At 43.8% G+C, this 14147-nt stretch overlaps 1 protein-coding gene across 1 annotated transcript; it reads left to right on the top strand.

Annotated features, from left to right (window-relative positions):
• Window positions 1–864: 864 nt before the first annotated feature.
• Window positions 865–10924, top strand: nectin1a (nectin cell adhesion molecule 1a). Its single transcript, XM_076273869.1, has 5 exons — window positions 865–1246; window positions 1565–1864; window positions 2095–2212; window positions 2387–2538; window positions 10431–10924. Exons 1-5 carry the CDS (start codon window positions 889–891, stop codon window positions 10922–10924), a joined length of 1422 nt encoding a protein of 473 aa, XP_076129984.1. The 5' UTR covers window positions 865–888.
• Window positions 10925–14147: the final 3223 nt, after the last annotated feature.

Below are 14147 nucleotides of genomic sequence, written 5' to 3'. Positions count from 1 at the left end.
CTTAGCATGCACCCAGAGGGAAAAACAAAGCAACATCTAAGAACATCACAATATGTTATCCTCAGCGCGACGTGCAGCCTTCATTTCTCCGACAGCGCAGATGAAAAGATAATGCGAGTTTCTCTGTGTGTGCACTTCACAAGATGCAGACGGCAAGACAGTTTGAGGCCAGCCATCGTCTGAATAATTGTTCTGGCGTTGCCATCTCAAACGGGTCCTCTCAGAGAAGAATAAGCATCACTTCATATTGTTTTCTGAACGTCGTGTCATGACATGTGTAAGAAACTGTATTGTGTGACAGCCTCTATTGTACAAGAGGCCTGCACTGCTGACGCTGGTGCAGTTGACCGACTCTGAGTCCTAATAGGGGCTTTGACTAAGGACACCTACTGTTGGGGCCACTTACCCATATAGTCAATAAAGAGTGTTACACTGGACTGGTGATGTTAACACAATCATAAACAATGTCTTTGGCACATTGTCTCACTGTTTCTGTAGTAGTAAAGGTCTGTTTACAATGACATTGATTTGATTAGATTTGTTTGTATAGCAGCATTGACTATTTCCATAGTCTCAAAGCCCTTTACAAAGCCCAAAGCCTGTATCCCCCTTTAGTAAGCACACGAAGAATGATTCTATTAATGTATTTGTATGCAATTTTTTCATTAAAGGTTGTATAAAGTGAGACAAATTTGCTGCATACTCTGTGACTCAGACGTCCAATTTCTCATTGACTGGTTAGTGAACTGGAGCACTAATTGAGTTCAATATGAGATCTGCACAGAGCAGATGTGCGCAGCTGCATGTTCTACTGATCTTATGTAAATGTATCGTGAGGTGTTGTATTCTCACCCTCCCCTCTCTCTGCTTTTCTCAGGTTATTCTCAGATGGTCCAGGTGGAGGACAGTCGCTCAGGTTATGCTGGCTCTCAGGTGGACCTCAGCTGCCAGTTTGTGAACAGTGACCCCCCGGTCAAGATCTCCCAGGTCACCTGGCAGAAGTTCGTCAACGGCACCAAGCAGAATGTGGCCATCGCCAACCCTGCTCTGGGCGTGTCCGTGCTGCCGCCCTTCAAGGAGCGCGTGCGCTTCAAGAGTCCGGCCGTGCGCCGGCCGACGCCCTCCCTGGAGGACACCACCATCACCTTCTCCAACCTGCGGCTGACTGACGAGGCCGCCTACATCTGCGAGTACACCACCTTCCCAGCTGGCAACCGCGAGAACACCGTCAACCTCACCGTTTATGGTGAGTGGGGATTAAAAAAAAAAAACTCTCACACTTACACATGCAGCAAACACTTTTCTCCAGCGTGACGTGGGCGTTGTTAGCGCCTTGCTCTGGCTGTTGAGCTGAAGGAGCTGTTTTAGCCCAATTTTAACCTCACATCAACATGGAATATCAGCCCCTAGGTTTTAATATTTTACATAATGTTTAGTATGGCCTAGATACGGCAGTATGTATCTGAATATGTAGATATGATAAACACATTTAAGACTTACATACTTCAAATCTAAACTAGCTGGTCTATTACATTTTCATTTAATTTCATCCATTTTGTGAAAGCTCGCCCTATGATCCAAATGAGCCTATCTACTCCAACCATCGTGGCTGGACCAGCCAATCTGAAGATGACCGTGGCCACTTGTTTGTCTGCCAACGGAAAACCTCCTGGTGTGATCACATGGGACACTGGTCTGGATGGCGAGGTCAGTAACCAGGAGATCCGGAACCCTGACGGAACGTTCACAGTGCGCAGTGATTACATGATGGTTCCCACGCGGCAGACCCACAACCAGAAGCTCACGTGCATCACATCTTACCACAGCGAGACATACAGCGACAGTGTGACCCTCAACATTCAGTGTAAGGGAATTGATGTTATTGTTCTGCCTTATTTAGCATTATCAATTATATATACTGTGTATATATATATATATATATTTTTTTTTTTTATTATTTTTTTTTTTTTATTTTTTTTTTTTTTTTTGTTTTTGGAAATTGTATATTTAATTCATGAAGGACATTAAAAAGAAACATCAATGCATTGAAGGGATTTGATCTTGCAGTCAATTTGATGTTTTGCTTTTTTGCAGATGAGCCAGAGGTAACTATTGAGGGATATGATGGCAACTGGTATCTGAACCGAGAAAGTGTTCAGCTAATCTGTCAGACTGATGCGAACCCACCCGTGTCTTTGTATCAGTGGAGATTGTAAGTATTTCTCAGTGCTCCCTGAAATAAAAGCTATAATAAAGTTCAAGGTTTGCATTTTAAACTATTCAGCATTATTAGTATCATACTATTCCCCATGCCATGCTGGATGTGTAAGGATACATCTGATCATACCCTTTTCACCTGACGGGATCTCTCTTGCCTCCGCTGCAGTTTAAATGGCTCCATTCCTGATAATGTGGAGGTCCGTGACAACATTTTGCTCTTTAAAGGGCCGGTCACCTACGACCTGGCCGGCACATACATGTGTGACGCCACCAACAGCATCGGAACCCGCTCAGCCGCTATGGAGGTCAACGTCACTGGTAGGGCACTGCGCTTGAAGTTGGTCTGTAAATGTGCTGTGTGCCTGCCTGGTATGCATGTGCTGCTGAAACAGTGTGCATGTGCTATTAAGAGAGTATGTGCTGCTGAAACAGTGTGCATGTGCTATTAAGAGAGTATGTGCTGCTGAAACAGTGTGCATGTGCTATTAAGAGAGTATGTGCTGCTGAAACAGTGTGCATGTGCTATTACTGTAAGAGAGTATGTGCTGCTGAAACAGTGTGCATGTGCTATTGAGAGAGTATGTGCTATTGAGAGAGTATGCATGAGTGTGTGAGCATGTGCTGCTGTGAGTGTGTATGCTGCTGCTGTGAGTGTGTATGTGCTGTGAGTGTGTATGCTGCTGCTGTGAGTGTGTATGTGCTGTGAGTGTGTATGCTGCTGCTGTGAGTGTGTATGTGCTGCTGTGAGTGTGTATGTGCTGTGAGTGTGTATGTGCTGCTGTGAGTGTGTATGTGCTGTGAGTGTGTATGCTGCTGCTGTGAGTGTGTATGTGCTGCTGTGAGTGTGTATGTGCTGTGAGTGTGTATGTGCTGCTGTGAGTGTGTATGTGCTGTGAGTGTGTATGCTGCTGCTGTGAGTGTGTATGTGCTGCTGTGAGTGTGTATGTGCTGTGAGTGTGTATGTGCTGCTGTGATTGTGTATGTGCTGCTCTGAGTGTGTATGCTGCTGTGAGTGTGTATGCTGCTGCTGTGAGTGTGTATGTGCTGCTCTGAGTGTGTATGCTGCTGTGAGTGTGTATGCTGCTGCTGTGAGTGTGTATGTGCTGCTCTGAGTGTGTATGTGCTGTGAGTGTGTATGCTGCTGCTGTGAGTGTGTATGAGTGTGTATGCTGCTGCTGCTGCATGCTTGTTCTGTGTCCTGCGTCCTCAGTGAATGTTGCTGACGTGGTAGATTATTGCAACTGAACACATTGCTTTCTGCTATATGTTAACCTTAATATATTAACCTAAAATTATTAACACAAGTAAACACAGAAAAAATCTGTTTGATCTTTTATGCTAAATGCAATAAGGGTAACCCTGTATTGTTGCTTAATACTTTTTTTTTCTGGGCCATTACATCAAAGCATTTCATAAAATTGTATTGTATCATTTTAATGTCAGACACAAAACCAAGAATATGTTTCAAGTGACAGTAGACAGCATTGTTGTTTTGCATGGGGTATAGGTGGCATGGACATTATTGTTGTGGTCTTGACATCTTGTCACCTTTTCTGCCCTTTTTTTGTTTGAATGTTTTGTTTGTTTTTGTCTGTATCACATGCTACTATATACTTTCCACTTCATGACTATGGCGATGTAGTCTTTGTTGATGGCTTTGTGTGGTTAGAGTCTCCTTGCTCCATGTGTCTGTGTTGATGTTGGCAGGGCCGAGCTGAGCTTCAACTGGACAGGGCCGTCTAGTCCCGCATGTCATGGACTGGTAAACTAATGCTGTCACCGAATGACCGTGTCGCAGGGGTGAGAGGGGATAGCCCTGTATGAATGTCACATCTGGCCGTCTTCTCTCTCTTCTAAATGGCTGATGTAACAGAGAAGTAGTGAAGTAGTTTTTTTCAATGTTTCCCCATACAAACACTTTGAAGAGTTGTTTTGGTATGTTTTATTTTATTTTTGGTGTTTGCAGTCCTCAGGGACCTTCCTGGTTAAATGATATCCCGCAGGATAAATAGGCGAATAAATGAAATAAATAACATAGTATCAGCAGTATGCTTCTTGTTGGCCCCAGAGGTTTCCCCCTTAACTAAATAACAGCGTTATTGCAGCCACTGCTGTGTATGATGGGTGTGAAGTCTGCAGTGGTTGACCTCCGCAGAATCTGAGCCAGAGTCTCCATGCTCTTCATAGCATCACACATTTTCTGCATTGCAGTGGCATTTGCATCTTGCCCTATCGGAATGACGGGCTCGTGTTCCATGATTGCGCAGAGCCATACATCTAATTCCCCTTTGTTCCCGGCAAACGTACCACAGTGTTACGTTTCACAAGAACTGAAGTGGCTTTCTTTTACACAGCCCCTCTCCCTTTTCTGGGACTCTGGTTTGCCCCCACGTGTCGGCTGTATTCTGGCACACACACACACACACACACTGTGTGCCTTCCTCTTGAGATGCCTGCCTGCGTTCCCAGCCTCCGGACAGGCACTGAGCAGCAATAAGCTCCCACAAAACATCCATTGTCTCTCATATCAATATCTGAGGCCACTCAAAGTCAGCACAACTGCTTTGGATGGGCTGTGCTTTATAGCCGTGGCAGATGCCCATCTCCTGTCATTAAAGCTGTTTACATCTCGGGTAGATACCGAGGAGGAGCTCATTATCGTCCCTCCAGGAATCTGCCAACATTCTCATGTGTAGTGCAAATCGTTGGGAAATCATTATGTCCGAACGACGTGCAAAGATAAAGGTCTTGTCTCAGCACAATGATCTGGCTTTGATGTTCTGTTGAGTGTGCTGACAGCGGGGAGATCTCTCGCCGGCGCTCTCAAGTGTGCGCGCGTTGCTCTCTAGCGGGCTGCTCGGCGCTAAGCCACTGGGAGAGCAGAGCAGAGCAGAGCAGAGGTGAGGTGAGAGACGCATGCATTAGCAGCCCAGCCCCAGCGCTGCACGGGACTCCTGCACACTCTCTTTGCGTCCATGCGCCCAGCGTTGCTTCATCTCCGTCCTGCGTTGGCCAGATAGCGCTTGGGCTCTTTGTTTTTGCGCTAGTATGTGCTGCTCTTTATGCGCCAGCTGCTGAATCCTGGCATCCTCAAAGGGCAGCCTGCTGGGGTGCTTTTCTGTAGAGAAAAAAGACGGAAGAGTTCTATATATGAGAAATAAAAGATCATCCTGCTAAGTAATCAAATCCTCACTGATCAATCGTGCATCAGTAAGGATTTTGGCTGCCTTTGCTGATTAAATATAACTCCGGCCTCTTTGACCCATAGGACAGGACACCGTGCCAACACAAACTGTCAAACTCCAGAGCATAAATATTTGGATGTTAGCGCTGCTTGCTACTGTCTCTGGCATGCACATCAGATTGTTAAGTGATTTGTGTGTTAATACCTGCGTGTTGGATTTTCTTCAGACTATCATGTTTAGTTTTGCAGTAACCTAGGCTTTCAACTCTTACAAAGGGGTTTAGTGTGTATGTGTGTGTGATATTTTGGCATTTGAGTTCTTCTGTGTTTCCACAACAATCCACATGGGTCCTGCTCATGTTCCGTAAATAGCCATATTAGGGCTCTGTCCTGCTCATGCCATTCTGTTATTTGCACAGCAGTCTTTGAGTACATGTATGTCTTCACATTCACTGGATGCACATTATGGGCCCCAGGTTTGGCGGCACAAACTCTGTCTATTCTGCCCATGCAGGCAGTTTGTGTAGAACGTCAGGCCTGTGGAGAGTGCTGCATTATGCTACTTATTTCTTGCACTAGCAAAGTAGCAGAGCAAACTTGTTATGAATCTCGGAAGAGGAAATGTCATTTGTGGGCCTTAAATTGAATAATAATAATAATAATAATAATAACTTCAATTTATATAGCGCCTTTCAAGATACCCAAGGTCGCTTTACAAGAGTGGAGTAGGGGGGTAGGGGCAGGGTGGGGGTTTAGGGTGGGTAGGCAAGAGAGAAGAGGTGTGTTTTGAGGTGCTTTTGGAACTGTGTCAGAGAAGTGGCGGAACGGATAGGAGGGGGCAGGGTGTTCCAAAGGGTAGGGGCAATTGCACAGAAAGCCCTGTCACCAAAGGTCTTGAGTCTGGTGCGGGGAGTGGAGAGTAAGTCCTTGCTGGTGGAGTGCAGGGACCGTGACTGGGTGTGCGGGTGGAGGAGGTCAGTGATGTACTTGGGTGCCAGTGAGTGAAGTGATTTGTAGGTGAGGAGGAGGATTTTGTAGCTGATGCGTTGTTTGATTGGCAGCCAGTGGAGTTTCTTGAGGATGGGGGTGATGTGCTGAATACTCAACCAGCAGCAAACAAATGTCACCCATGATGTAAATATGCAACAATGACAAAAACATTGTTTCTGTTCAAATATTATAGTCTTATTAGGCCCAGGCAGAGACATTTCATACCACACCATTGTCTTCAAAAGTTGTAGGCAGCTGCAGATTGCAGAAAGAGATTGCTTTCAGATTGTTCCAGGTGTTCAAATTCATCAACATAAACATAGTTCGCACCCCCCCATACCTCCTCTCTCTCTCTCCATCCCTCTCTCTCTCTTTCTATCTCTCTCTCTCTTTCTCTCTCTCTTTCTCATTTAAGCTTCCAGTCACTACTGCTGTTGTGTTTAATGCATCAGGTTCTTTCCTTGTCACTGGGATGTCTTTTATCATCATATATCTACACATAGTCACCAGTAGCCTCACATTATGCAAATATGTTATTCCAACACCTACTTTCTGTAGAAGATGATATTGCCATAATCTGAAGATGATATTGCCATAATCAGAAGATGATATTGTTTACATTCTGATCTTGTCTGTCACATTCAGCTCAAGCAAATTGTTTGCCAATCCTGTTGCTCAGCTTCAACAATACTTTTCACTATTTTCAACTTGGCTCTGCCTACTTAGAGCTTTGAACCACACCTTTGCCTCTCTCTCTGAAACATCGATTTTATGTGTGCATGTGCTGTTGTTTCCACTAACATTCTTGCTTAGGCCTATAAATATCCCGTTGAAGCAAAGGTTCAGTGTGTTGTATGAATATGATTGAAATCCACATACACAGTTTTATATATCACCCACAGCTTAAAGTATTGTAAATGAATGTATTTGTCAAATCATATGTTACAGTATAATTTTACCTTATTTGTTATGCATATACGTACATCATATGCGTAGGTTGACACTGTTGCCATCTGACAGATTGTTCAATGTGCTTTAATGCAAAGACAGTCAAACACCAGATTATAACACTTGTCAGTTCTCACACCACAGTTGTGTACATGTAACAGACCTGTGTGTGCAGCCCTTTGAAATCCTGTGAAATGCTGAGATTAAGAGACTCTGAAAAGAGCTTCTGTGCACAATATTTGCAGGACATGTAAGCACAATACATGTTTTGGCAGCAAGCCTCCAGAGTTTGCATGAGGCATGCAGGATTCGCCAGTCCCAGCCCAAACCAAATCCATCAATTCTCATTTGATCTTTGTTTGGTTTCACTTATATGTCTGCAGGACAGATCCTGTCTGAAGCAATGAAGTGTCATTTTCATAGGCTCTGTTCTCACTGCTGCACAGTACAGTGGAGCTTAACTCACCCAAAGGGGAAATGAGCCATAGCAGCCTGTCCTTTGGTGCAGCAAGGTGACTTTATTCACTTTCTCACAACTTCATTATCCATGCACATATGGATAGGATGGATGGTTCATATTTTCTCTGATATGGTTTGATTTCAAATCAAGGAGCCACCTCTTTCTGGTGCAGGAACATCACCACTTTTTTAGTGCACACACCATCAATCCTGTCAGTGGAACGGGAAGATAATTTAACTGAATCTGAGGAAAACTATACTCTATTATAATCAAGGACTTTACCTTTAAGCCACTCATTATCATGTCCTCTCCCTCAAAGTGGTGAAGATCAGTGCATTTAGTTTATCATTGTCATATCATTGTCTTGTCATATCATTGTCATACCATTGTCATATCATTATCATATCATTATCATATCATTATCATATCATATCATATCATATCATATCATTATCATATCATTATCATATCATTATCATATCATGGCAACAAGGGATGAGCTGCACATGTCCATGCAGGACACAGGGCAACAGACAGAGGGTGACACACAGAGCCACAGATTTGTGACCTCTTAGAGAGCCGCTAGGTAGTCACTTGGTGGGTGGACTTACAGTAACAGGAAGATGTGACGTCACATGGTCATTAGATGATGCTGCTATACCAGCTCTCAGCTGGGTCCAGACTGCCTCATCCAGTCCCAAACTTAGCATCGTCTCTTTGCTGCTTCAAAGTCAAAGTCAAAGTCAAAGTCAGCTTTATTGTCAATTTCTTCACATGTTCCAGACATACAAAGAGATCGAAATTACGTTTCTCACTATCCCACGGTGGAGACAAGACATATTTTACCAATTTTAAGTCCACAGACAAACATAACATTCAAGTAAACAAAAAAGTAAGTAAATAAGTAAATAAGAGGGCACATATAATGAAAAAATAAGAGCAGCAAAATTTGGTTGAAATTGTGCATAGACAGTCAATAAAATAAAATACTAGTGCAAAGTCAGGCCAATAAGAGGCTGAGGTAGTTCTGTTTGACCTAAGTAAGAAATAAAGTGGCATAGTGGTGCAAGTTATGTAAGAGCAGCAGAAGTGTTGTGTTTCCAGGACAACAACAACAAGTTGCAAAGTGTACAAGTGTGCAAGTGGAGTGGTGCAGGCGGCCATTGTGGGTCCAATGTCCAGGATGTTATGTAGCTGAGGGTGGAGGGGGGAGAGGAGGGAGAGAGTTCAGCATCCTAACAGCTTGGTGTATGAAGCTGTTGGTGAGTCTGGTAGTGCGGGAGCGCAGGCTTCTGTACCTCTTCCCAGAGGGCAGTAGATCAAACAGATTGTGAGCGGGGTGACTTGCATCACTCACAATTTTGGTCGCCTTGCGGGTGAGGTGGGTGGTGTAAATGTCCTTCAGGGAGGGGAGTGAAGCACCAATAATCCTTCCAGCTGTGTTCACTATGCGCTGCAGGGCTTTCCTGTTGTATTCAGTGCAGCTTCCGCCCCACACAGTGATACAGCTGGAGAGGATGCTCTCAATGGTGCCTCGGTAGAATGTGGTCATGATGGCTGGTGGAGCACTTGCTCGCCTGAGTTTCCGCAGGAAGTACAGGCGGCGCTGAGCTCTCTTCGCCAGTGATGCTGTGTTGGTGGTCCAGGAGAGGTCTTCACTGATGTGCACCCCCAGGAATTTGGTGCTGCTCGCTCTCTCCACCACAGCACCGTCGATGGTCAGTGGCAGGTGTTGGGTGTGACCTCTCCGGAAGTCAACAACAATCTCTTTGGTCTTGCTGACGTTCAGCAGGAGGTTGTTGTCCCTGCACCACGTGGTCAGATGGTCGACCTCCAACCTGTATTGAGTCTCGTCGCCCTTGGTGATGAGACCCACCAGAGTTGTGTCGTCAGCAAATTTCACTATGTGATTGTTGCTGTAGGTTGCAGTGCAGTCATGCGTCAGCAGGGTGAAGAGCAGCGGACTGAGCACGCAGCCTTGGGGGGCCCCTGTGCTCAGTGTGATGCTGCTTGAGGTATTGTTGCCAACACGTACTACTTGAGGCCTCTGACAGAGGAAGTCCAGTAGCCAGTTGCAGAGGTAGGTACTGAGTCCCAGTTTGTCAAGTTTGCAGATGAGTTGTTGTGGTATTATGGTGTTGAATGCAGAACTGAAGTCTATAAACAGCAATCTCACATATGAGTCTCTTTTTTCCAGGTGGGTGAGGGCTGGGTGGAGGGCAGAGCAGATTGCTCTGAAGGTGCGCCTACTACAGACCTGACTATTTTTGCTACCACCCAAAATTCTGGCACAAGGTGTAATTGTTCTTAACATTTCAGTGGATGTCATGGTGTTCAGTGGATCTTATGGTGTTCAGTGGATGTCATGGTGTTCAGTGGATGTCATGGTGCACGTGTTGCATGTTTGGCTGCTGTTGGTATTGCATGTTTGGTTTTCTGTGGAGCATATGTGTGAAAATCAGAATCCGTACTGAAGTGGTTGTTGAGATCCCAAAGCTTCCACCTCATATCCCTGTTTACCCCGATATCGCTTTCTTAACTCCTTAGAGTTTTTATTTCATTTTGAAGTTCCTTCCTGTAGTTGAACATTGACACCCTGCTCCCCATCCATATGTCTCTCCTACCCAGAATTCCCTGTAATTCCTCACGAGATCACCCAAGGGCAGCAGGGACTGGGCACTGCCATCGGAATGGTGGCCCTGGGCGGCTCTCTGCTGGTGGTGGCCCTCACTCTCCTCGGAGTTTTGTTCCATCGACGACAGCGCACCTTCAAGGGCGATTACAGCACCAAGAAGCATGTGTTAGGGAGCAGCTACCGAAAGGGCGGCAGCTTGCAGCCCTATCCCCCCATACCTCAGGTCCTCATTTGCCCAGATGACTTTGATGACGAGAAAAAGGCAGAGATGTATGGAAGCCCTATTAGTCTCACTGAAAACATCCACCATTGCCAAGACAACACCCAACAAATGAACCGCCCGTTCAGTGTAGAGAGCGAGGTGGAGGCTTGCGGGTACGGCGAACAGTGTTTTGCCTTTTATGATGAAACTGAACTGGAAATGTCTGTTGACATGGTGCCGCAAACGGATGGCTCTGTCATCTCAAAAGAGGAGTGGTACGTCTAAAATAAGCAAGTGATTCCCTAGGCTGTAATCTCATCAACTCACAGTCACTGGTGCTGCTCTTCATGCGCCTACCTCCTCCTCCTTCACTGACAAATAGATACACTCACAATGGCAATTAATGCAACATGAACCAAATTAAATGACTGAAAATAAATGTTATTGTTTTTTTTATATATATCATATATTGATTTTCACTTCAACTGCCTTCATTAATTCCAGTCATTTGAAGTGTTGCATATTTTAAGCCTAGGGTAATCATGAATTTTGCACAAAGTTAATGTCTCAGCAAATTGATGTGCTCCTTTGCTACATTTGAAGCCTCTAAGAAAGTGAACACAAACAAGCCCCGACTGTGGCCTCTTTACATGCAACAGGTGTTCAACTAATTTCTAATCAAACCCGTTTTTCAGTTTCTATTGATGTGATAGTACAGATAGTCAGACATGTAGTCAGATAGTCAGACATGTAGTCTGCCTTAAATCAGTCAAATGTCTTCAGGGTGATGTACTGCTTTCAGTACTGGTTGCACTGCTATTTCGTGATGTTATGATTCATGTTGTATTTTCGCATTAATTATACAGTGCATAACTGTAAATAATAATGTAAAATTGTATCCTCCCAAGCACACTCACTGTTTAATTTTTTCATTCGAATGTGAAAGGTTCTGTAATGAATTGTGCATTTAGTTATTTCAGCCCTCTTCCATAAGACGTTTGTGGACATTTTCAAGGTTATTCACGAAATAAGTTGTGTTGATAAGAGTTTGTTGTAATGACAGGTAATTTCTAGGAATTTGACAATCAAAACTTTTTACAAAGTACTTCATACCCAAGATGTTTACATAATTAACTGGACAACGTTATGGACACAAATGGACAAGGGTGCATGTGTTTTTCTGTTCACGTCATAGTAAAATGTTGCAGTTGATTGACATCAGTCCCCCCAGTCAGTTCACCAGATTATTCAGTGAAGAAAAAAAACAAATTTATGAGTTTTTAGAATGTGTGGTAATCCAATTTGCATTCCATAAATGATTCACTGTTCACAAAATGCCAGCATGAAATGCAATGGACTATATAATTTGTACAAATGTTTATATGTGGTAATATTATACATCAAAGTTAATGCACTACAAACTAAATCTTACTCCTGGATAACAGAAAGTAGGTGTGTTGTACAGTGGCTTATGCAGAACAGGGTTATATATGATGTTATCTATCATTTATTTTACACAATCTAGGCTACAGCTCTCAAGTCCATGTTTTAAGTGTCTCTGGCTCTGACAGTAATTTTGCAGTTATGTTATCACTTGAATATCTAAACCATTAATATGTGTCTCTTGAATGATGCATAATCTGGTAGCACATGCCTCCTACAACATACCAGTTTTCCTTTTCATTAGTGCTTCTGCCATAAGAGCTTGGGGCTTAGCATTTGCCACAATGTAATATATTTTATGAAGACATCCAGAGATCAGTAATATGTATGGAACTTGACTGTGAATTAGCATGTGTTTGCCAGCAGAACTATTTACCATGGTTATGTGCACATTTTTTCCCCAGACGAACTGCACTGTCAATGCAAATAAAACTTGTCATGGAAAGTCACTATTTTTCAGTTTTACTCACATAGAGACCTTATCTCAGCTATACACAGAAGAGGTGTTTCATTGCTGTAGGGGTTTCCCAACAGTGGCCAATCAGCGACTCCGACATTACACAACATGCAGGACACAACAACAATGCTCAGTTGGCTGGCGGCAGTCGTAACCACGCCGCATGTTGTACCCAGGATCCGTAAAGGCCCTCCTGTACTACATGCGCTGCCAATATCCTGAATGCCCAACCAAAAACCAAGGCAACAAAACCAAATTACCAACAAAGCAATCTTTGTGTGCAAAAAATATCACCAACAGAGCAGCTTTCGGGAGCATTTCACTGGGGTTATCAAGCAGGCAACCTCCTTCATCTGTGTTTCATTGAATTAGGCCCAAGACACCTCCAGAAGACTCAGCAGTAGTGCCTGGCATCCTATACCCACCCCCTCCAAACTCATTATGGGCTCTACCAACAAGTCCCAAATTCTTCAGTCATCTTCGTTGCAGTTGCCATTTAGGATCTCAACAGGCAGATCACACCATTTTTTTCATTGTAGTCACGCATTTGGATCTTAGACAACAGTGCAGAATATATTAGATAATTTGTATACATGCGTTACAAGCTGCAAAGATGCTATACTACTGCATTGTAGTTGTAACTTTTCTCACATATAATGAAATCTGTTGTCCTCACACATCCATGTGCCTGTTCACCATGGCAACACCACTATGGTAGAGTTGTGAAGTCTTAAGCTCTGTTACAAACAATCAGCCAAAGAGGGCAAAGGCATTCTCAGGCATGAAGAAACGTCTCAGTAACACTTCCAGTAAAGATATTTTGTCACAAAAACCCATGTATGGCTGTACCTTCACTTATGTAATCCTGTAATTAGGGGCTGTAATGTAAGTGCCAAGTAAGTAGATCTTGCCACACATTACTAAGCCTGGGCATAAACACATCCTGTAACATCCACTCATACACATGTTGTTACAAGAGGCCCATTGCACAACTGATAATGTAGGTCCAATCTTTCCCCTCTGTCCACTGCTTTCTGTTCGGGGTCAGTGAGTTGGCCTTTGGGGAAGTGGCCGCTGAGCCTCTTTCATACTTTTCTGCTGTGATTGCAAACGTCCAGAACATACTTGTAAAGCGATTCTCAGAAAAGCCAGCCCTAAATGAAAGATGTCAAAGCAGATTTCCGCCAGACGTGCTTTGTAAAGGGAGCCTGGTATTTACTCTGAAACAGACTATTGTCTGGCTGGAATCATTTTTGCTCTCAACAGTTGCCTTTCAAACAAACAAACAAACAATAGCACTTCTACGCCAACAGATTAAGAAGGATTTCTTTATTCGCTGGCACTGCCATTGCTGTTTTACATTATGTACATAATGACCTCGGGCAAGGATTACATAAATGCCATTTCTAAGGGGTGACATGGCAGACAGTTACAATAAATACTTGTGGTTTGAATTATCCCTGTCAAAAGTGATAATGGACAGAGTATCTGCACAAAATAGGTACAATTATATTATGCAATCATATACGCTTTTGATCTTATGTCCTCAAGTGCCTGGGTGAGTGTGTGTGTGTGTGTGTGTGTGTGTGTGTGTGTGTGTCTGTACGT

Source organism: Alosa pseudoharengus, unplaced genomic scaffold (genome assembly GCF_046254945.1).
Source record: "Alosa pseudoharengus isolate Yale_2024_CS ecotype anadromous, Long Island Sound unplaced genomic scaffold, YU_APseudo_1.1 YU_APseudo_1.1_scf_8, whole genome shotgun sequence".
Taxonomy (NCBI): domain Eukaryota; kingdom Metazoa; phylum Chordata; class Actinopteri; order Clupeiformes; family Clupeidae; genus Alosa; species Alosa pseudoharengus.
Note: the sequence above shows the minus strand (reverse complement) of the source record. Positions and strands in the feature narration are given on the sequence as shown.

What these genes read in the sequence shown, in the direction of transcription:
- nectin1a (XM_076273869.1), top strand. Translation starts at nt 889, where the DNA reads ATGGTCCAGGTGGAGGACAGTCGCTCAGGTTATGCTGGCTCTCAGGTG. An exon ending in TGTGACCCTCAACATTCAGT is followed by an intron (nt 1,865 to 2,094) that starts GTAAGGGAATTG and finishes GCTTTTTTGCAG; the next exon opens with ATGAGCCAGAGGTAACTATT. An exon ending in TATGGAGGTCAACGTCACTG is followed by an intron (nt 2,539 to 10,430) that starts GTAGGGCACTGC and finishes TCTCCTACCCAG; the next exon opens with AATTCCCTGTAATTCCTCAC.